Below are 25,540 nucleotides of genomic sequence, written 5' to 3' on the forward strand. Positions count from 1 at the left end.
TCCAACATTCACTCTATTTACTTCTGACTTGTCCTGATTAAAGTTAAAAGCGAAAGGGGAAGTTATGACAGAAGTAAAGGCAAACAAACTTGACGATGAAATGGCAAAAGCTGCACTAAGAATAAAAGCTGCATTTGAAGGAGGCAAAAAAAGACAACAAAAAGTTCTGAGGCAGGGAGCCAGTTATTCTGGCAAATATGACTCTTCAGAAAGACAGCCTGGTAAATCTGAAACAAAAATGAAATCGGAGGAAATGACAAGAGCTGCTGATCAAATTACTGCAGCATTTGCTGGATATAGAAAAAGGGTTAACGGAGCAGAGAAGAAAAGAGCTGTGAACCAGGTTGGTTGAGACACATTGTGTGAAGGAGGGCAGTGTTTTAGGTGCAAAGGGGGTCAAAGAGCTTTGCTGATTGAGAAGCATGGGGGTATTGGAGCACAGATGGTCAAGGAGCACAGCAGGTTTAGAAGTATTGGGGTAGATTGAGGAGCATAGGGGTGTTGGAGCACAGAGCGTCAACAAGTATAGCAGGTTGAGAAGTATTTGGACTGATTGAGGAACATGGAGGTGAAGAAGCACAGAGGATGAAGGAGCACAGCATGTTAATGAGCACATTACTTAGGTGTCAGTGAGCACAGGATAACAAAGGGTTTACAGTGAATATGACTTGATAGTGAGTTTTGGTTGGCACAGTGGTGTATGGATAAATGTATGTTTGCTAATGTTGAAACAGTGTGCCTTTAATGATTTAAATTAGAACTTATTCTGTAGACATTGTTTTGTTTTGTTCTGTTTTGGTACAGTAACTTAGTGTTGAACATGTTAGGGGAAGAGTTTCATTTCAGGCTACATCAACCAATCCCTGGATGCTTAAATGGGAAAACTTGACTGGGTGAAGTTAGGAAGAATTATAATGTCATTAGGAATCAAGAAGCTTGACATGAATGATTTATTTGCATCATAGTGTGTTTGCGTATTAATTATATTTAGTGTTGGGCTTATTAGTGGTCATTGTACATGTGTGATTTTAGCTGTAACATTTATGTTTGGTTAGTTGATATTTCTGACATTGTTACCTTTCTATACAGCCAAAAGCTGAGACATCCAGTACAGACGAGGCACAGATACATGCTGCAGCAGAGCGTATCCAGGCTGGTTTCCGTGGTTTCCAGGCTAGGAAAGAAATACAAGCCCAACTTCAGCAGCAGGTGCTGCCCACTGTAGTCCTAGATTTATATATAGTTAGATATAGTGATGCCTCTAATAGACTGGATAAAATTCAACATAGTTTTATTTAGGATTTAATGTATTGTATTTGTATGTTTTAAGTAAATATATACCAGTTTTCTTTATTACCAGGGTTTTGTGTAGAAAAGTCACAGAAACATGACTAATAAGAAATAGCACAAAATTTTAATGCTGCTTCTTTCTATAATGTGATGACACTAAAACTGACATGAATTCTATCCAGTCTTTTTAAGCAATTATGTGCATACTTAAACTTTGCTTACAAATAAAGTTAATCAGAATTTCTCCAGCAATGTCTTATACATGGGTTTAAAGGTGGATGGTAAAATTTCAATATACATTAATTATTTTTTTGACAGTAAATAATTATTTTTTAATTCCAGATAGGTACTGGTAGTAAGCTTTGACCTTTGTATTTTGGCATTTAATGGAAAACAGCAACTTGTACAAGGAACAAAACATAGTCAATAAATTTGAAAGTTAGTCACATGAAATATATGCACATGGTCCTTATTTTTATTACCTGTATATTATTTTGTATTAATTGTTTTATCCTGATTTACAGATCCTAGCTGCTTAGAATATATAGATTTAGTAGTGCCCGACACTTGAAAATTAATTGTCATAGTATAATAATAAAACTAAGATGTAGTAAACTTTTGTAATAATGATGCCCCTGTTAACCAATTCTTTGTTCTTTTAACAAACAGTTAATGTATTAATATTTCCTAGCCCTTCGGCATTCTGTATTACAGTGTTTTACACTGTATAAATGATAAAGTTCTAAAATGTTTTGCAAGATTGCTACAGAGATTAGTAAGCTGTAGATACTGTAATCTGCTCAGTATAATAGTGATTGCCCCGACTCCTTGGCTAACCCACAATTATATCAGCTAACCTTGCATACATTTTTTTGTAGGTGTTTAATTCTGTATGTCATCATTACAATTTGGACTCAGTGCATGTCTACAATTAAAAGTTTTTGTATGGGCCATTACAACTTTGTTCCCAGTCTATGTCCACCAGTACAACTTCGTTACCAGTCTATGTCCACAGTTACAAATTTGAACCCAGTCTATCTCCACCATGGTATAAAATGCCCTGCAGAAAGTTGATCTTCATATGTAAACTTAATTGTTCAAGATTTTTAAACTCTTATTTTGTCTATGTTGTATTCAGTGATATCTGCACATTTCTGTGTATTTACACAGCAAGTGATTTTCTTTAGAAAAAAGACAATTTCATCAGTAGGAATGAATCATATTGAATAAATTCCCCAGTCAGACACAACCGCAAATATCTCACAGACTCACACTCAGGATGAGGCTGCAGAGCATATACAGGTCAAGAAAGAGCAGCAATTTCTTCTTTTTGTAATTACCTCCCCTGATTTCTTGTCACTTACTTCATAAGTGACAAGAACTGATTTAGATATTTAACCACTTATAAACTTACTCTCATGTATCTCTATATAATTTGATACTAAGTTTATAAAAGAAGCAAAAACTTACAAACAAACATAGTTTACCAACTACGGAATGCCTTAGTTGTCTTTTGATTTTGATATAGTTCTTTATGCTGTATTTATATCAGTATATGAAGTGCATCTACTTACATGTGCAGCACTTACACATGTATATGATGCACTTAACACTGTATACAGGGTGCTTTTATCTGTATGTATGCTGACTTTAACTTTATTATGTCTCCCACACCACTGCGGTGGGAGACATATTGATTTACTTCTGTCTGTCAGTATGCGTCTGTCACAAACCTTGTCTGCACTTTAAGTCGAAAATTTCTGATCGGATCTTCACCAAACTTGAACAGAATGTGTTTACTAATAAGTCCTCGGCCAAGTTCGATAATAACCAAATTGGCCCAGGCACTTCAGAATTATGGCCCTTGAATTACCGAAAATCTCTGTGTGTCGTCTGTCTGTCACAAATATTGTCCGCAGTCTAAGTCGAACATTTCTCATCCAATCTTGACCAAACTTGAACAAAATGTGTTTGCCAGTAAGTCCTTGGCCAAGTTCAGTAACTAGCCAAATCGGCCCAGGCACTTCAGAATTATGGCCCTTAAATTACTGAAAATTGCTCTGTACACAGATGTTGGTATCTGCTCTCTAAGTCATTGGTGCATGATTGACTCGGATACATAACTACTCAAATGATTAGGAAGTTGTGGGAGACATTAGCTTTTCTCAAAAACAGCTCTAGTTTGTAATGCTTTTAACATTACATGTGTTACATGCAATGCTTTAAACTAAATATAATATGCTTTAAACTACATAAAATTATGATGTGCTTTAAACTACATATGATATGCTTTCTACTATATATGAAGTACTTTCAACTGTATATGGATTGGTTGAATATTTTCATGCAGTGGTTATAGCTTACATGTGTTGCTTTCAGCTTTATAGGCTTTGTATTGTATATACGGTGCTTTTATTGATATATGCATTTGTTTCGACTTTCATTGTTCCTTCCTGTCATAATGTGCAGTGGTTCAAATACAGTGATTCCATGCATACATAAACTTAATTATAGTTAAACAGTGTTATGAGATCTAGTTTATTATGAAAAATAATGTACATCACAGAAAAGATCTGACCTAGAATTTGACAGAATGCCCTCAAGCCATATCCTGAATTGAATATATTGGTAATATTCATTTACTTTGTATATTTTGAACTGGTACTGTAGCTTACATTATAGTGTTATATAAAATATATAGTTGAAAGCACCAGATATAAATATAAAGGTGCAGCATAATTATGTATTTAAAAGAACTGTATAAGCACTGTATATACAATACAATGCACCATATACATAGGTAAAAGCACCATAATTATATGCAGTTGAAATAAACGCATGTTAATCTTAAAGAAATTCACACTCAGTTGCAGATACTTCATACACAGAATCAAGTGTAGCACATATAACTGCAAGGACTGCACATAAAGTTATAAACACCAAAATATGTTGATAAAAGCATTGGATATAAAGTTGAAAACACCTCACACCTCACACAAAGTTACTTTGCTAAGTTAAAAGCACAGCATATTTAGTTGAAAGCACCACATAATCAATAGAATGCAAAGCTATTTATATACAGTTGAAAGAACTGCATAATAAAGTTAAACAGACAGCAAATGTATATATGGAAGCACTGCATATACCGTAATCATACAGTTGAAACGACCATATACAAACTTTGCATCATCACATAATAGATAGATGAAAGCACCCCATAATTATATGATGTTCAGCTCTTCATGTACATATTTTATTGCTGTAGAGGTACTTCATATTCTGATATAAGTATATCATAAAGTGCTTTATTATATACCAATATAAATTCTGTAAAAAATCGGCTTGTATTTCACAATTAAATATGAACAGTCAGACAAAAATTCCGTATTGTACCTTTTAAATTCCGTATTGTACTTTCCGTATTGTATGCTGCCGGACTATTTTCATTAATGTGCATGACCCGACACATTACTATAAAAAGCGCACACAAAAACTTCACTAAGTTCCATTTAATATCGATAAACATTGAAGATTTCGTTCAAGAACAAAACAACAAACAAAAAGGTAAAGGTATATAATAAAAGGATTATTATAACAGTAGCTAGATCTGGGACTTTGTATTCGGCTCTCGTGGATTTTGCAAGGTTGGATCACACTCGGCGCTTGCGCGCCTTGTGAGATCCGATCTGGCAAAATCCACTCGAGCCGAATACTGCATCCCAGATCGAGCTACTGTTATAATAACCCTATTATATCAACTATAACCAATTTCGTTTTCATGGCAATGATACAGCATGGGAATAAAAACAACTTAAAACAATGTCCACAGAATGACAGCAGATATTTACTGACCAATACATATGCCAAAACTGAGCAATTACAGTTGCACTGTAAATGTCCAAAAGCTTAATGATTATGTACTAAACTGCTTTTGTCAGGGAAGACAACTCTGCTAGAGACAAACATGTAAAGCAGTAGATTTGTCTCCTGATGCTGCTGCTCTTACATTTTGTAGCATTTGTGATATAAATCCTCAGGTATTCAAATATCTGTGAAAGCATTTATAATTCACAAAACATACAAAATAATTAGAACTAAGACAAATATTGCTGAAATAGTAAAAATAAAAAAAAAGATATTGTTTACCCCCTAGTAAATTAGACATCAGTGGCCTTAAATTGTTAACTTGGAACACTATTCTCTTGCAAATGTATTATTATCTCATCTTCAACAATTGTGATACTTCCACTATTCCACTATGATCAGATGAATAGAAGAAAATCATATTAATATAAAATATTAGGCAAAGAAGCATAAATACTATTTACTGGGTGTCATGTTTTACATGAGAAAATTGTTTTCTCATCTTTACTAATGTTTCTGTAGGCTAAATGCTCTGTGATATTATTATTTATATTTGTTGTCAACATAATTTTTTTTTTTTTTTATGATATTGCAGAGTAAATTCTGTCAAAACTGCAGAGAAAATTTTGCTTTTTATTCATCTATGCATCATTGGTTGTTTTTTTTTTTTACATATATACAACCTGTCCCATTAAAGTTTAGTTTGAAATAGTTCTTCAATTAAGAATGCAAAATGGAATTGGCTTGGTAATTTCTGTTCACATATTCCAGTTATGTATAAATCTGTTGAAAAAAAGCTGTAATTGACTATTTCGCTGTTTTGTTCAGGTGCCAGAGCCGTTGATGTACGATGGCACGTGGGCAAAACAGTGGAAGTATGAAGCAGACGAAAGTCTCTTTGTTGAGACTGAAGGCTCTGTTGGATTAATTAAATGAAACTGGGTATGTTACAGAGAGGGTATTAGTGCCTTTGAATAGTACGCAAATTATTATTCAGTATTTGATTTAGCACTGTTATATTTATGTAGGAAGGTACAAAATCAGTTGAAAATAAGCAGATCCAGAAATAAAAAAATACTTTATGGGTTTTTATGTTAGAGGCTATATGTAAATGCATGATGCAGGGGAGAGGTTTGTATAGACTTGTAAGGAGAGGAGGCAGAAAACCAATAATTTATTGATACTGGCCATTCTGTAATCAGCAGTAGTAAGCAGTAGACAGACTTTGGTATAATCAGCAAGTTTGTTAGAAAAGTTGCACTAGGTATTTCATGCCAAATATCTAATAACTCACATTGCAATGCTTTTAGGCTATTAAACAAAATAGTTCCCAGTAAATAATAGTTTTACCAGGGCCAATGAAACAGATTCAAGTTAGCTTTGATAATTTCAATTTGAATGTCCTATCTCACTGTCAGCAATTTTGAAGAAGTTTTCATGCCTAATATTTAATAATGTAATAATAAGAGAATGTAGATAGCATATTAAATTCAAGCTTATTCACCCTTTGATTGTACCTATCATACTTATTAAGTTCATGGTTCTAAATCAAGTATCACCGCATTAATAAAATTAAAGCCAGTTAAAAAAGACTGCTTTCAGGAAAACCCAACAATTTGTATAACTTGGCCTCAGTATCAGTATACCAGGCTGATGTTATAACATGATAATTAAGCCAAAACGTCCTTGCTAACAAGGGTATATGATCGAAGGGTAAATTATTCCATACACTATCAGTGTTCAAGTCAAGGCTGACTATCATACAAATTTTTGTATTCAAAGAAATATTTGTTAGGATTTGGAATATTTCTGATTTTTCGTCACAATGGTGGTATGTACTGATTGCACATTTTAGTTACAGTTTTCTAAACTCAAAATATATATGTATATGACCACAATTATATTATGTTTATTATTCTGTTGTCAGTGCCTAGGAAATACAGATATATTTATCCTGCATGTATTTAATTAAGCGGAAGAAATGTGTGATTATTGTTAAGTATTTGTATAAATATTTTGTTTCTCTTTTCTAAGAATGAAAGCTCATAGCATTTCATACATTTGTGTGTGGCTTACTTTAATATACAGTCTTTGAAGATACAATAATAGTTAATGACCACACTTGCATTTGAATCTTAAGTGAAATTGTTAGTTTATACAGTTTACAGCTTATAAAAGTGTGAAGAATTACTAACACAAATTATGTTTCTATGTTTTATAGCTGAAATTATTATTTTACTATATCATAATTTATGTTATTTTGAAAGTAGATAAATTATTAGTATTTTAGAATGAATGTATTACTTATGTATTCTTTACTTTATTTCTATATTTATTTCATTTCAGGACAAGAAAGAAGACACTCAAGGTGAGTGATTGTTTTGTTTGGTATTATATAATGATAACCTGTCACTATTAGCTGTTTTCTAATCATTAATGCAGTTAGAATTTACTTGATGAGTTCTAACTAAATATTGTACCATGAGGTACAGTGGGCATTGAAACCAGAACCCAGACAGACTTTTATCACTGTACCACAAAATTTTTTAAGTGTGTTAAAAACCTACATGTTTTAAAATTAGCTCTTTCAGTTATTAGTGTTTGAATATACAGTCCTTTTAAAAAAAATATTCGTCTAAGATACAAAATTCTTTTTTGAGGGGCACAAGCTGTTTCATGATCTATTATAGATTTGTCCAGCTGTTGCTGATTCTAGATCTATATTATTGTTACATTACTTGTACATTCTATTCTGTGTGTATAATTGACTCACTCTACCAGTGCATTTGTTAATGGTCAGTAATGGATTAGGTTGTATGAAGGGTTTTGTTTAGTATAGATTTGTTTCATATATAGGTGGGAAAATTTTCTTTTTCATTTTGGTTCATCCTAGTTCATTCGTAATACTGGTTTTAAATTGTTTGTGATATTGGTTCTTTCTTGTAATGTAAGTGCATTCTTGGAATTGGCTTGTTCCTTATACTGGTTCTTTCTTGATATTTGTTGACTCATTCTTAATACTGTTTATTGGCTCATTATTGATATTTGCTCCTTTTTGATTTTCGTTTGTTCCTTGGTATCAGTTTGTTCTTGAAAATGGCTCCTTCTTGATATTTGTTCCTTTTTGATTTTGGTTATTGGTTCATTCTTGGTATTCAGGTTATTGGTTCGTTTCTGATTTTGGTTATTGGTTCATTCTTTAATATTGATTCCTTCTTGATTTTGGTTATTGGTTCCTTCTTGATTTTGTTTACTGGTTCCTTCTTGATTTTGGTTATTGGTTCCTTCTTGACATTGATTTGTTCTTGGTAATGGTTCCTTCTTGATATTAGTTCCTTCTTGATTTTGGTTATTGGTTCCTTCTTGATATTGGTTATTGATTCCTTCTTGATAATGTTTCCTTCTTGACATTGATTTGTTCTTGGTAATGGTTCCTTCTTGATATTTAATATCTTAAAGTTAGTGAGGTTTTTTGATACTGGCTCATTCTTGAAATTGGTTTTGTAGATTTGATAAAATAGACTACATATTGACTATATTAGGTGCCAATCAACAGTTTCTTTTTCACAAGTAAAATTTGATGGTATATTCTGTTGTCAAGGTGTTCTTGTCCAGGCTTTCTTGAACTTCTTGGAGTCTGTGGCTTCTAACCATTTCAGTTTGAGAGGTAAGAGCTCGGTTGATTGGTGGTCAATTAAGTGAATAGATGATTGACAGTTACCTGTGAGAAAAATTATTCTTTATAAACTATGAATTTTACTTACAGTTCAGAAGTTTTCATCTTGCTGAACTTAAATTCTATCTCTCAACAACAATATTCTTTCTGTTGCAATGTCATGTTTGGATTAATTAATTGATATTATAGTGAATCAGATGTACATAAGATTTGGTTTAGAAAGTAAGAAAGCTACTATTAACTCTAGCAGATATCATGTAGAAATATGGCTTCCTGATTGTTTGATACATACCAGTGATACCACAGGTAGAATATCACTATGGCAAAGAATCTACAGTGACAGACAATGGTTGTTCAATTGCAGATAATTGATAATGCTATTGCATTCAGTGACTGTAATAATTTGCACATATTGTTTTTACTTTTCTGCAATGCAAGCAGTAATATTATGCCTAAGAAGTATTTTCCTCTGTTGACATTAATGCTGTATTATTCTATCTTTCTTAAATTCAAAATATTTTGCAGTCTCTTGAAGTATCTGTAGCTTGGACTCAGTTTAATGTGCTTTTGAATTTTTAAGGGTAATATAGGGGCCAGATTCTACTAGTATTTTAGTCCATGTCACCTTTCAAAGGCATCTTGATATCTTACAACAGCTTTAATTTGGCCACACATTAACACCTTGTTATGATGTAAATTGAAAAGGTCTTTGATTGAATTAAGATTTATCTTGAGTTTGTCCATAAAGTGTAATTTTGCTATTTTTGAATACTTTCTTATAAAATCAAAATTTGGTATCTTAGCAGTTAAGTTGCAATTAAGTTGTTTTCAGAAATAATTGTAACATAGATAATTACTCTTGGACTATTGGTTGTATTTTCATTTACATGCTTGAAGAGAATAATGAGGTTTTCTGTTCTTTAGAATTAGAAATGTTGTTCCCCTGTACCTGTTACATACTGTTATACCTTGGTAGTGTAAGCATGCAGAGGAATGTATTTCACATTATCCTGAGGTACTGTTGTAATTAGGTCTGAGGTAGATTGACAGGCTGGTATATATAAACTGATTATTGTATTCGAGGCCATTATGCTCTTATGTGACCTTGACAAGGACATTTCCTCTTCCTGTCTCTTGTTGTTGTTGTTTGATGGTTGTAGTTAATTTATTCCAGCTGCAGGCCGGTATTGAATTCACCTTTACTTTCTGTAAATATCTTGGGTGAAGGTCATTTAACAGCCGATTAAAACTGCACTTTTTGAAAGGTGGATGAAGAATTCCACAGGGTTTTGAATGGAGTAGATAATATTTTCTTAAGTGGTGTGCAGGTGCTTTGAGCTGTATTGTTAGACAGTATAATCTGTTGCAAGACTCCTATGAAAATAGCTTACATCATAAACCTGAATCCACTGGGTAGTGAAACTGCGGCAGATTTTCGACTTCAAACCTTATGATATTGAAAGATCTCCTGTAAACAATTTACAGTCACCTTGTTCCCCAGTCAACTTATTCCCCAGTCTACTGCATTTTGTTTTGCTTTATAAATACCTGATCGTATGTAAAAGTGCAGAGTGCTTGCACATTTCGTAGCTTAAAGTTTGCATTGGCTTAAATGCAGCCGTGCATCTTTTTAAAAGATACTTAATGTATTAAGTTTGATTGACCAGTGAGGGCTCTTAAATCTTTGCTCTTTGTACAGAATGTAGTTATTTGTTTTGCTTTTGGTAGGTAATGTTGTATCTTCTTTTATATGCAGCTTCTGTTTCTTGACTTATGTCCATTTGGCCGGAATGTTTCATTGGCCAAAGTGTAGTTTATCACAACTTCTAACATTATGAAAGCATTGTTAGGAAAATACTTAGAAAGAGCCAGTAATTTAACAATAGATATTTAATAAAACATGTAAGGAAAAGATCAGTAAATAACAATAAAAACACAAAATATTGAAGTCTGTAAGGTGAAAAAAAAAATCAACATTAAATTGACATAAGAAAACACATTAATCATTATACGAAAGAGACATAAATAAATTTCATTCAATGCTTAAAACACATATACCAGTTGCAACACTGCATTATTTCACTGTTATTGATTATCAACTATTTGTAATTGTTGTGTTACAGACCAGGTTTCTTCTATAACTTTGCACTGTTTGCTAAAATTAACAAAAAATAATATCTGATTCCAAACCACACGATTGGTTGCATGATTACTGTTGATTCTTAAATAGAGTAAATTTTGCAAAACCTCAGTTGTCTTGAGTATGCATAAGTTTTCCTTGGAAAAAACACAAGGAATTCAATACTTTTATGTAGAAATACTATATGAAATAGGAGTTTTGTAGAGAAAAAAAAGAAAAAATAATGACTGGAAGCAAACAAATCTTGAGAACAGCTGTTTGAGAATCAGATCTTTTTTCGCCCTTCTTTTAGAAGTGTTTGTATGAGCCATTTAGTTTTGTACAAAAGCATCCAACCATTATAATAATGTGCATTTCTTCCTTACCAGGTCATTAGTATACAATATAGCAACATAGCTTCTTGGTAAGAGGGTGTTACTGTCAGTTTAAAAGTTAACTGTTGCACATGACAGAAGGTTATATCATAAACTTCTGTCATGTGCAACACTAAACTGTTAAACTATACTGTATAGTAGCTTTTAATATGTTTGGCCTTTGTTTTAATTGCTGGAATTCATGGCTGGTGTGTGGTTTGAAAGCTTAATGTTTGTTTAAAGGGTATAAATGCAAGAATCTCTCTCTCCACTACATCGAACTGAACTTTTTTATCGGTTAAGCCAAAAGTCAAGGTCACAGGGTTGAGTATGTTAAACCTTACTGTACCATCTGCAGGCTTCAGGCTGTATGACTCTTGTTTGACTGACCTAAACCTTACTGATATATGTGTAGGGTTCGAAATGATAAAGTTCATCACGTCAACGTTTTCATGAAGACCTCTCCCTAAAAGCAAAAGGTGTATAAAACCTTTATTATTTGCCATGCTTTAGTAAAGATTCTATCAGACCTCACAAAGGTTGGCAATTCACTGAGATGACTGACAGGTCGGCCCTCAATGTGTTGTCAAGCTGTGCTGATTTTGTTGTGTGTTTGTATTGTTGATGTGCTTTATTGCCTGACAATTATACATATATCAACAATATCTTGACAGTAAGCTAATGATGCACAGTGATTGCATGTTTCTATTAAATGTAACTCTTGAGAGTTGCAACTATACCTGTACATATATTGTTTGCTATGATGTTTCAATATAAATTTCCTGACTGCAAGTATTAAAAAGTGCACATTTTTAAAATTTGATGGTCCATGCCAATACAATCTATGCATGATATTTATACCTGAAAAACTACATTAGTTAATCAGGATCCCCACCCCTTGACTGTATTAATTAGCTCATCTGAATTTTTGAAAAAATGATGATAATTGTCATCATTGACGTTGTCGGCCGCTCTGCGATCGGCGTTGCTGTATTTTATGTTAGTTAGCTTTCTCTAACTATCAAAGCTATTGCTTAACTGAATACTGTTCACCATCAAAAGCGACCCAGTATAGCAAGAAACTAACTACCATCTTGCTTTTGAAAGATTTAGGGACCCTTTTGTACTTAGAAAATATCATCCTGTTAAGTTTTATGATTAGGTCAACGTTTCTCCAACTGTAAAGCTATTGCTTGAACTGGAACTTTTCACCATAAAGCTGACCTGTACAGCAAAAACAAACCATCTTGCTTTTTGCAAGATTTATGCCCCTTTTGACTTAGAATCAGTTTCTCTTGGTTAAGTTTAAGTTTAGTCAGCTTTATCCTAACTATCAAAGCATGCTTTAAAACTCAAACTTTCCCATCAAATTGAACCTGTACAGAGAATCTCCATCCTGCTTTTGCAAAGATTTTGCCCCTTTTGGACTTAGAAAATTCAGATTTCTGGTAGTTTTATGTTGGTCCTTTTTCTAACTACAAATCTATTCTTAAACTGCAACACTTGTTCACCATCATAACTGACCCTGTACAGAAAGCAGCGACTCATCTGATTTTCATATTAAATGTCACTTTTGGACTTAGAAAATCATCCCTGTAGATATATTGTTAGTCACTATTTCTCATAACTATCAAAGCTATTGCTTAAACTTGCAACAGTTTTCACATATAAGTGGCACTGTACATCAAGACATAACTCTATTGCTTTGCAAGAATGATGGCCCTTTTAGACTAAAATCATGGTAGGACATATATTCTATACACAAAAAAAATCAATGACGTCAGCACCCCCAACGCTACTGTCATTAGTTGTCAGATACATGTAAATTTAGCTAAAGTCCTGTAGACTTAGATGTGAGCAAGTGAGTTGAGTTTTAAGGTGAATCAACACAAAATTGTCATATCGCCAAGAGACTTAGATGTAGTCAAATATCTGTAGTTAATTATAGTCAAAAGCTTGCAAATAATATCATAGTCAAATTATTTCGGATATGGTCAGATTCCTATACATGTAGTCAAATTACTGTAGATATGTTTAAATACCTGTATATATTGCAGAATATGATACCTGTATTTATGGTAAAATGCATTATGTATGTATGTTTTTATATATAATCATGTTTCTGAGCATATGATCAAATACCTCAAAATATGGTTAAATACCAATATACATGGTCAAATACCTCTAGATATGGTTAAATACCAATATACATGGTCAAATACAGCTAGATATTGTTAAATACCAATATACTTGGTCAGATACCTCTAGATATGGTTAAATACCAATATACATTGTCAAATACTGCTAGATATGGTTAAATACCAGTATACTGGGTCAAATACCTCTAGATATGGTTAGATACCAATATACATGGTCAAATACAGCTAGATATGGTTAAATACCAATATACTGGGTCAAATACCTCTAGATATGGTTAAATACCAGTATACTGGGTCAAATACCTCTAGATATGGTTAATTACCAATATACATGGTCAAATACCCACCAAATATGGTTAAATACCAATATACTCAGTCAAATACATGAAAATAATATCAAATATCTTTAAATGTGATAAAATAATTGTAGATATGATTAAATATCTGAAGAAAGGTCTATTACATATGATTTATGTTATAGAATACCTTTAAATATCGTAAAATGCCTGGAGATATGGGCAAACGCTTGTGGATATGGTCACATTTCTCTAGATATAGTCAAATAACTGCAGAATGTAGTCAAATGCTTGTAGATATGTTAAAATATCATTAGATATAGTCATTTACCTGTACATGTGATCAAATGCCTGTAGATATGGTCAAATACCAGTAGATGTGGTAAATATCTGAAGATGTGGACAAAGTACCTAATGATATGATCATATACCTGTAGATACGATCAGATGCCAGTAGATTTGGTCAGTACCTAATGATATGGTCAGACGCATATAGATGTGGTCAAATGCCAGTAGATTTGGTCAGGTATACCTAATTGTGTGGTCAAATGCCTGTAGATGTGGTCAAATGCCTGTAGATTTGGTCAGTACCAAATGATATGGTCAAATGTCTGTAGATGTGGACAAATGGGTCAAATGCCACTTGATATTGGTCAAATACTTGTACATATTTTCAAATACCTGTAGTTATGGTTAAATATCTGTAGGTATGGTCAAATGCCTTTGGATATAGTCAGATACAATCAAGCTACAATTACAGGAAACAGGCATGATTATCAAACTGTTATTTCCTTTTTTTAAACATTTTTCATTTACATGTACTGTCATACAAATGTAAAACATAGAAATTAGCTGCATTTGAAATAATTATTTTTGTTACTATGGAATCTCACAATTTTTTTATAACAACTGTTTTACAATTATTTAATCATCATCATTGACCCTATTTTTACTTTCATTATTTTTTCAATTTTTAATTTACAAAAACAATCTTTTTTCTGTAATATCTGTTTTAATGAATTAAAAAAAAATAAATAAAGAAAACACATTGATGTCATTTGTACAGTTTCTAAATAAGAGTTAGATTCCATAGTAATTTATCTGTATTTTGCTAACCCTATGCCTGCTTGTTGTTTTAATTGTAGTTTTTTCTGTATTTTTGCCAACTATAGCACCAGTGCAGGAAGAAGTTATAGAAGAAACAATCACACAAGACACAGCAAAAACGACAGGGGATAATGTCGAAAATCCTTCACATACACAGAAACTTGACGAGGCAGCTGAAACTTAGTGAACTTTGTATTCTTTATTGAGGGAACGTACACACTGTTAACTATGAATTCCAGGCAAAAATGAGAAAAAAAACAGTTGTTAAATGTATACACACACATCATGCACAGAAATTTTGGAAATAATGTTAAAATTGTTCACACATGCCATACAGTAACAATGCATATTAAATACTGACTAAATGACAAGAACTACATTCCGGCAACTGACCAGAAGGCCAGTAGCCAGCTGGAAATGAAATCGTAATAATATTCATGTAATCTGGTATAGAAACTTTGTGCAGCTTTCTCTGTTAGAATTTTTGAATTGCATGGTACTGGCCATATGTTGAAATGTGAATTTTCTTATTTGAGCACGGCTTTCTGAAGAAGGCCTATGAAAAATATAAATGTCATGATTTGGGTGTAAATGTATGTAATTGATGATAGAAAACTGAGAGAACAGGTTCTTAAACATTTTTATAACTTTATTACCGGATATGTACAAAATAGACTGAAATCAGTAAAATATATACAAGAGAATTTCAGTGTTAATGAAGATTTGTCCTTCACCTTGTTAGCCATTGCTTTCAAGGTTTCATGATGCAAATATTGTGCACCTTAATGAAGATAAATATTTATGACAGTTTTCACATGACACATTAATATATATATTTTAGAATATACATGTATAAATATAAGATTATATTTCTCAAAAATGTACTTCAGAATTCAAATTTGCGCAATTCATTTAGGTAATGATATGGTGAGATTTCAGAGCTTTAATGTATTTGAATTTAATATTTGAATTTTGTATTTGAATGTTAAGTTTGCATGTTTTTTAAAAACATGTTTTAGAAATTTATTAAAAATTGTACTGGTAATAACATTACAAAATCTAAGTGCTAAAGTCACGGTTACGTTATCTAAATCATTCAATCAGGTATGACTTTGTAACCAAATTGTTAACATATTTGAGCTATAAGCGATCAAAGACCATTTCGACCCTCTTGTTCTGTTTCTATCACATTCTATGATGTTTTTTATTGTGCTACATTTATTTCATTATTTCACTCATCTGTCAGAAACTACCTATTTTTTTTTAAAGCTGTTTAGATTATCATAATTTGTTACAGTGGTTTACATACTGTATATTTCTTATTAATGTGATATTTCTAAAGTCTGTGATAACTTGTTGCATTTTATTGTTTCGTTCTCGTCTGTCTATACATTCATATTTGTCCATATTTTGTTGCAGTTTATCGGTTTTTACTTCCGATATGCAACATGCCATTAAGTTACAAACAGTAAGTTAAATATGTTGCATACATATATCACACAATTAATGTAAAGTTTTAATTATTTTAAGACATACCTGCATACTTGTTTGTTTAAAGATTAACAAACTTACAAACCTTACAAAAATTTATTCTTTTTTATTTTTGCTGGAAAGAAAATAAAAAACGAACAACATCATATAAGTCAAATATGGAAAATTATTTTTAGCATCCTATTGACCCCAATCACTTAACATTGCAACAGGACTATTCTTTTATTATTAGTTATAAAGTCAATATACGTTAAACAGAGTTAAGAGTCTCAGAAAGTCAAATGAATTTCTTTATATCTGATAACTTTGCACTGCCTTATTGATAAGCATGTTTTTCAATATCTTCCTTTTGAATTATATTCATTTATATAAAAGTTTACTTGCTCAATTTATATCCATCCAGAAGTACATTTGTAATGAAGACAGAACATATTTTGTTGATTTTCATGTTTAAATGTTGTAGTAAGCATAATGTGCCAATTTATTTCACTCAGTTAATTGTGTTTGACTTATATCAATGAGGCTTTGGTCTGTACATTGCAAACCAAGTAGTCAAATGATTATCTTGTATCATTTCAAATATATTCACATGTGATACTGTTATTGGCAAAAACATATTGCAAGAAAATGCATTTGTAATGTTGCAGATCTATTTTAAATAATTTTCTTACTCTTTCTATGTTTCGTGAATATAAAATACTAAATGCCTTTGATAAGGTTTTTGCCGGTGCATTTCTCTATAAAATAAAAAGATTAAAAAAAAAAAACAAATAGCTGTCTTATTTGTTACTATGACATCAAGCCATACCAAAGAAAACACAAATTATATATTATACTTACAGTTGTGTAAATGTTTATCAATCATGTACATGATTGGCTATATTGTCTCTCTGAAAACATAATAATGTGCATTACTGGCTATATTGCCTTTTAAAAACAGGATACTGTGTATGACTGGCTATATTGTCACTTAAAAACAGGATACTGTGTATGACTGGCTATGTTGTCACTTAAGAACAGGATACTGTGTATGACTGGCTATGTTGTCACTTAAGAACAGGATACTGTGTATGACTGGCTATATTGTCACTTAAAAAGAAATGTGAAAACTGGCTTATATTGTCACTAAGAACAGATAAAGGCATGAATGGCTATATTTTACTTAAAAACAGGATACTGTGTAAGACTGGCTATGTTGTCACATAAACACAGGATACTGTGTATGACTGGCTATGTTGTCACATAAACACAGGATACTGTGTATGACTGGCTATATTGTCACATAAAAACAGGATACTGTGTATGACTGGCTACATTGTCACTTAAAAACAGGATAGTGTGTATGACTGGCTATATTGTCACATAAAAACAGGATAGTGTGTATGACTGGCTACATTGTCACTTAAAAACTGGATACTGTGTATGACTGGCTACATTGTCACTTAAAAACAGGATACTGTGTGTGGCTGGTTATATTGTCACATAAAACAGGATATTGTGTATGACTGGCTATATTGTCACATAAAAACAGGATACTGTGTAAGACTGGCTATGTTGTCACTTAAAAACAGGATACTGTGTATGACTGGCTACATTGTCACTTAAAAACTGGATACTGTGTATGACTGGCTACATTGTCACTTAAAAACTGGATACTGTGTATGACTGGCTACATTGTCACTTAAATACAGGATACTGTTCATGACTGGTTATATTGTCACTTAAAAACAGGATACTGTTCATGACTGGCTACATTGTCACTTAAAAACAGGATACTGTGTAAGACTGGCTACATTGTCACTTAAAAACAGGATACTGTGTAAGACTGGTTATATTGTTACTTAAAAACAGGATACTGTGCATGACTGGTTATATTGTCACTTATAAACAGGATACTGTTCATGACTGGCTATATTGTCACTTAAAAACAGGATACTGTGTATGACTGGCTATATTGTCCCTTAAAACAGGATACTGTGTAAGACTGGCTATGTTGTCCCTTAAAAACAGGATACTGTGCATGACTGGTTATATTGTCACTTAAAAACAGGATACTGTTCATGACTGGCTATATTGTCACTTAAAAACAGGATACTGTGTATGACTGGCTATATTGTCCCTTAAAAACAGGATACTGTGTAAGACTGGCTATATTGTCACTTAAATACAGGATACTGTGTATGACTGGCTATATTGTCACTTAAATACAGGATACGGTTCATGACTGGCTATATTGTCACTTAAATACAGGATACTGTGTATGACCGGCTATATTATCACTCAAGTACAGGATACTGTGTAAGACTGGCTATATTGTCACTTAAAAACAGGATACTGATCAGGATACTGTTCATGACTGGCAACATTGTTACTTGAAAACAGACTGGCCATAGTGTCACTTAAAAAAAAGGATACTGATCATGACTGACTGAATTCTTACTGTAGAAACAGGATATTGTGCATGACAAGATATATTGATAATTAAAGACAAGACAATGTGCATGTCTGGCTACATTGTAATTTCAAAAAGGAAAGTGTTCATGACTGTCTATATTGTGACTGTAAAAACAGGAAACTTCACATGACTTGTTTTATTACCATTGTACAAACAGGATGCTGAACATAACTTGCTATATTCTCACCGTAATAAGGGGATATTGAACTTGAAAAGTTGCATTAACACTGTACAAACAAGATACTGTGCATGAAAGCTATATTGTCAGTGTGAAAAGGGTAGATTGTGCTTAACAGGCTATAATGTTGATGTAAAAACAAGGAGCTGTGCATGACGATATTGTTCATGGCAGCCTGTAATTGTCACTTCAAAAACAAGATACTTTGCATGACAGGCTATATTGTCATTGATATATTTTAATTTGACAGGCTATATGTTATGTAAAACCAGATGTTGTGTATGCAGGCAGGCTATATTGCCAAAGTAAAAACAAGGAACTGCATTACTGACAATGTTGTCACTGTAAAAGTAGGGCACTCTGCATGACTGTGATGTTGTCACTGTATATGTAGAAAATTGAACATAACTAGAAATATTGTCAAGGTGTTTCACTTTGTGCCAGCCATGTCTTGCAGATAAAACCATTTTAACAACTACTTAAAGTATGCTTTGCATGGTTACAGATTGAAACTTGAAATAAACTTGTATATACTGGCTAATTATACTGTTCTATGATATTTAGTGAATTATGTCTCCCACACCACTGTGTCATTGGAGACATATTGGTTTACTCCTGTCTGTCTGTCTGTCTATGTGTCCATCTGTCATAAATCTTGTCCGCACTGTTATGTCGAACATATCTCATCATATCTTCAACAAACTTGAATAAAATGTGTTTGCCAATAAGTCCTCGGCCAAGTTTGATAACTAGTCAAATTGGCCCTTTCACTTCGGAATTATGGCCCTTGAATTAACGATAAGCCACTTACTCCAAACAGTATATAAAGACGGACTTACTATTCAGATGATTGGGCAGTTGTGGGTCTGACATGCACTTTTCTCAAAAGCAGCTTTAGTTTACAAATGCAGTTACCTCCAAAAGTATAAGCACTCTTCCCACAAATCCATGCATGGTTCAGTAAATGCTATATATCACAAAATCCATCTTAATTACCAGTCAATAACTATTCTACAGAGTGCATGGCATTGTTCATTTCCAACATGACTTTTACCTTACTCTTTTTATATAGGTGCCTCATTAAATTTCAAAAGAAAGATATTGCTTTACTTAACCAATATTCTTAGCTTATTTACTTTAACATGGGAGAAATAATAGAAAATCACTTGATATAAGATATAACTATTTTTTGATGTCTTGGCAACCTTTATTGTTTTATAAATGAAAGAGATTTTCTTGAATTTCAGTTTTACAGTGTAAGATTCAAATTGTAATGGTTAGAGTGATGGTAGTAACAGTGTTTTAAAGTTGATAAGCTGGATTTGAGATTGACCATGTTGCAGATTGATTTGGAATGGATGGATGGATGTGTGGTATCAAGAATTTGTCAATTTTATTTGGATTTTGATATCGAAATGAAACTTGGTCTGTAGGCAGCTTATTAAAATCCAACGGGTTTTGATCATGTATGGGGTCAGTGGGTCCAGCATAACTTAATTAATTAATCTGTTTGTTTTGGAAAATTTCACTGTTGTGTAGTGTCTAAGCTATTGGTCTATCGTACCAGTTTTGGAGAGCAGCAAACAGCTTTAAGTTCTTCTTTCTTTTTGGTAACAAAAAGTACATTTAGATGTTACAGGTCAAGGTCACAGTTACTAAATTTTTTTACTGGGATCCCTATGTAGATGGGATTGACAAACTGTTATAGAAAGGTTATTTGAGTTGTGTATAGAGTTGCTGTTACTAAGAATAAAACAATAATTTTCGCTCAAACGCTTTCGTTTTATAGAAATTTTAAATATCTTAGGTAAACCCTTGAGAATACAATCAAAATTACAGCATGTATGTAGAATTCTGAAATGATTCTACCAAAATACATGTACAAAGAAAATTCGAAGATCTTGGACTATAATTATCTAAGTGTTTCTTACTTTTTACTGTTAAGGGCCATATTTCTCTAATTCAAAAAATGTTCCTACATGTATACAGCCCACACAGTTCACTTTATAGTAAACACAACATCGTCTGCAAACCTACTTATGTTCGCAGAATATTTCCGAAGGTGTCATGTGCACGACAATGTGAATGTCACGTGTTTCCACCTTGATCAGAATATGGCATTGCCATAAAGCATTCGAGTTTATCATTTTATACTGCCACAAAACACTCTTCTTCCGCGAGACAGACCACATTCTTTGGCTTATTCCGTGATACTGTCTCATATTTCTCCATGGTTACTTGATATGTGCTAGTCGACAGAAAATGGGACGTGCAAATCATTATTAGAAATATGCAATTACTTCCAAAATGTTGGTGGTTTGCTGTAGTCAAACATGGCTTGATTCCTAGTGATCCGCCGAGTTACCGCTGTCTATGGATATACGTGAACGTTTCTACTTTTAATTTCATTAATGCAATTTTCAACTGAACATGCTTTCATAAAATATACATAGTTTTCAAGGACAGCTAGGTACAATGTTCTGGTTGTCGTAGTAACCAGTAAACGCGCAAACGGATCGTCAAAATATATAGAGTTATACAAATGTCTGTTTGATGGTGTTCCAATTTCCATTAGGGCCATCCTTGGTAAGGACGACAGTGCGGTGATATGATGCTATGGCGCGATAATATCAATATCACACTTTCGCATCGCGTATTGCAATATCGCCACTCGACTAATTACGATGCGAAAAGCCAGTGCGATATTAGCATCGCACTTATACTTCAAACTATAGGTCGAATGGACGATGACACGGTAACACGATGCGAAAACGCTAAAACACGATTCGAAAGTGCGATGATGATATCGCGTCGTCGCATCGTGTTATCGCGGTTTTCTCATGCTATCGTATCATCTTCGGATCTTCGCATCGTATGTGTAATCGTTGGATCGCCCCCTTTATCAATCAAAGGCTTGTGGCAGTTGATTATACATGGGGAATTTCGACGTCAGACATAATCCCACTAAGACATTTCAAATCGACCTTGTTTATCAAGAATTTAAGAATAAATGCGCCTTCATACTTTTGAAACATTGTACGAGGTTCCTGTTGGCTTAATGTTAGACAAAACGCAGACACGCAGATTTTGAAAAAAACACAAAACACAACGTTATCAACGCCATATAATTGCAATCAAATGCACTTAAAATAACAAAGTAATAGGATGTAAATAATTCTAATATCACGAGAACTCTAAATGAACGATAAATGAAATTCACTGATGATACACAATCAATTGCAACGTCTGTACGATATTGCCTCGGGTTTCCGTATGCTTCCATCCCTAATTACCAAGCTTAAAATTATGCACGTAGATAGAGTAAGTATAGTATTATGGGGACAGGAGATTGTAAAATTTAAAATTCCACACAAAAACGCAAGATTTGTCAGGAAAGTGTCAAGAAAGTGCCTTGAACTATAGCAAGTACCGGTTTCAGGTCACTAAATTTTGATTGATTATCCCGTTGGTTTGTAGAGTTCCCGCAAATGAGTATTTTATGTTAAGACGAAAGATATGGAAGGCCGGTAATCCGTCCACGTAGATTCAGCTCAAACTTTTGAAAAAAATTTATTGATTTTGAGACTGCTCGCGCCTAGCCTCATTCTTTAAAATATAATCTATGATATTTATAGGACAAAAAATGCATACATATCTCCTCCCGTTTGAGACGTGTTGCACTTTCCATTACCTCTCATGAACAGACTCGATCAGACATGCTACTATCATTTTGCTTGGTTGAATTCTATGCCTCCAAAAGATCTTTTTACAGAGCTACATAATCCTGGATCGTGTCACGTACACGTATCATCTTTATGTGACATGTATTTTTATACGCCCGAAGGGACGTATTATGTTATGACGCTGGTGTCCGTCTGTCTGTCTGTCCGTCCGTCTGTCCGTTAGCAATTTTGTGTCCGCTCTGTAACTCTTGAACCCCTTGAAGAATTTCAAGGAAACTTGACACAAATGTTCACCACACCGAGACGATGTGCAGAGCGCATGTTTTGGATGTCTCGCTTCAAGGTCAAGGTCACACTTAGGAGTCAAAGGTCATATCAGTTTGTTTCGTGTCCGCTCTGTAACTCTTGAACCCCTTGAAGGATTTCAAAGGAACTTGACACAAATGTTCACCACACCGAGACGACGTGCAGAGCGCATGTTCTGGACGACTGGCTTCAAGGTCATGGTCACACTTAGGGGTCAAAAGTCCTATCAGTTTGTTTTGTGTCCACTCTGTAACTTGAACTGCTTGAAGGATTTCAAAGAAACTTGGCAGAAATGTTCACAACACTGAGACCATGTGCAGAGCGCGTGCTCCGGATGACTCGCTTCAAGGTCAAGGTCACACTTATAAATAGCTTATTTTGAAACTTTTTTATTATTGGCCGTAGGGAAAAACCGAGACCACTTTTCTGTGGTACATCATGGATGGTACTTACAATTTTTAGGTCTATTTTTACATACCTGTACCAGATAAGGATTTTTTTGTAGACTTTGAATATTTTTATTTGTGAACTTAGATTTGTTTTTTTGAAGTTTTCCTTTTGTTGTTCCAGTCCTTTGGGCTACAACAGTCAAGTTGTTAAAATTTTGCTCCCATCCTATGATGTAAGCCTTCGGGAGTATATTGCCCCGCTTGGCGGCGCTCTTGTTGCACTTACAATTGGAGTGAAAATCGCCTTTACGGTCGATTTTTGTGTTGATGAATCATGTTAATGCATATCTGTGATTCAGCGAAGCGTCACCACTGTCTATACTGTATTGAAACATCGACCACGACAGAAGGAAATCCAATAATAAACATACATTATGTTTCCATTTTGTGTTTCACTTCCTTTTAGATAAGTGGAATGTTGTTGCTGTTCTTCGTTGTTAAAGAAATATAGTGAAGTGGTTAGTAGTGGTGAGATTTTTTTTGTTCTATTAAGGGACGTAACTGGTAAGAGACTAACTGAATTTCATCCATGTAGTTCAATTTCCACTAATCAGCGATATGGACCTTAATGTCTGGAATACCTACAAAAGGGGTGCGGATGGGTTGGATTACGAATGGCATAACGCGTACCCAGTGTGACATTAGATGTGAACATATTTAATTCGACCTATTTAAATTCCATCAAGTTTCGTTTAAAGCTTACATGAAATTTTTCAACAGTTAATTAAAACCAAGTTTGGCAAAGAATGTATATAAAGTGCGTGAAGATAATAGTTAGATATTGGTAAAAATGCAGAAAAATGTAAATTTTCTGCATTATTTCAAAACCGTTACAACGGCTTCCTATCTTCGGTTATTTATAAAAATATCATGCAAGAATATCTATGAGTCATTTTCGGAGTAGGCCTACTCATTTTTTTAAGGATTTTTTTTTTTTTGAGCGAAATTATTTTTCACTTAAAATGTGTGGGTTGGTCCCTTTAAAGTCATTCGATGCATTTTTAATTATTTTGAGCTACATAAATGAACCGAAATAAACTTGGCATAGATCTACCTACAAAGGGTTTGGGTTGGGGGGGTGTCATAGAAGGACATAAAGTTTATTCATAACCACGTTAGATCGTTTGCAAGTTCACGCACAGGTGCACGTCGCGTGACCCAGATTCCCCCAGTCCATACGTTACAACCCTATGGATTTTAGTGTAGTAGTCTAAAGGTTGGGGGTCCAGGTCACGCGACGCGCACCTGTGAGTACGCACAATTTTAATTACGCATGCATATGTTATCGAGGTGCTGGAATGGGGCTGACTTTGACGTCATATAAACATTATTGAAATACAGTATACTCGTTAAAGTATGCATCATCGCACATAATTTTTAGTATTTTCGTAATTGTTCCGCCCTGTTGGTGTATCACGTTTCTATATTTTTAAATGTGTTAGTATGTCGAAATACATGTCAGTTGTAAGCTTTGCATTGCAGACGTCAACATGACGTTAGTGTCTTGACTTTTGCAATACCAGGACCGTACGTACTAAACGAGAAAAGCTTGAAGAAAACTGAACACTGAAATGAATCAGTTGATCAAATTATTTGTAATCTGAATGTCAGATGTATGGTAATATGTTATGGCCTTTTGGAATCCCTTCGTATTCTGAGGTTTTACCTATTATAATATAGTTTCTACTGCTAAACGGCTAAAATCCAAAAAAAAAAAAAAAAAAAAATATAACAGTTTCGTAGAACTATAAGATTATAGATGAAACACAATAATTTCATCTTATCCATAATGGTAAATTTCAACAACAGTGATAAACTCATTTGCCATTTTGTAAGCATTGCATATAAATTTAAAGGTAATATCACTTTCACTAGTAGGCCTATGACTTTTTCCAGTATTTTGATATTGATATTGCTTGTCAGTAAAAGCGAAACATTCAGTTTACATTATACATTCATTGTCAATACCATAAAGTGATATTAAATATTGGTTGATCTTTTTTTTTTTTTTCATTTGAAATGAATTGATTGCGTTTAACAATTTTTACATTGTTTGGATATTATTGAAAATTATTTAAAAAAAAATACCTAGC

General features: G+C 33.4%; 1 protein-coding gene across 1 annotated transcript in view; it reads left to right on the forward strand.

The window, feature by feature from the left end:
• The window catches only part of LOC123547310 (uncharacterized), a 73,431-nt gene that overhangs the window by 19,881 nt on the left and 28,010 nt on the right, over positions 1-25,540 (forward strand). The window contains 2 exon segments of the mRNA XM_053524624.1: positions 44-343; positions 7,501-7,522. Of these exon segments, the coding sequence (XP_053380599.1) occupies positions 44-343; positions 7,501-7,522 (322 nt within the window).

The sequence above is a fragment of the Mercenaria mercenaria genome, chromosome 15 (assembly GCF_021730395.1).
Source record: "Mercenaria mercenaria strain notata chromosome 15, MADL_Memer_1, whole genome shotgun sequence".
Taxonomy (NCBI): Eukaryota; Metazoa; Mollusca; class Bivalvia; order Venerida; family Veneridae; genus Mercenaria; species Mercenaria mercenaria.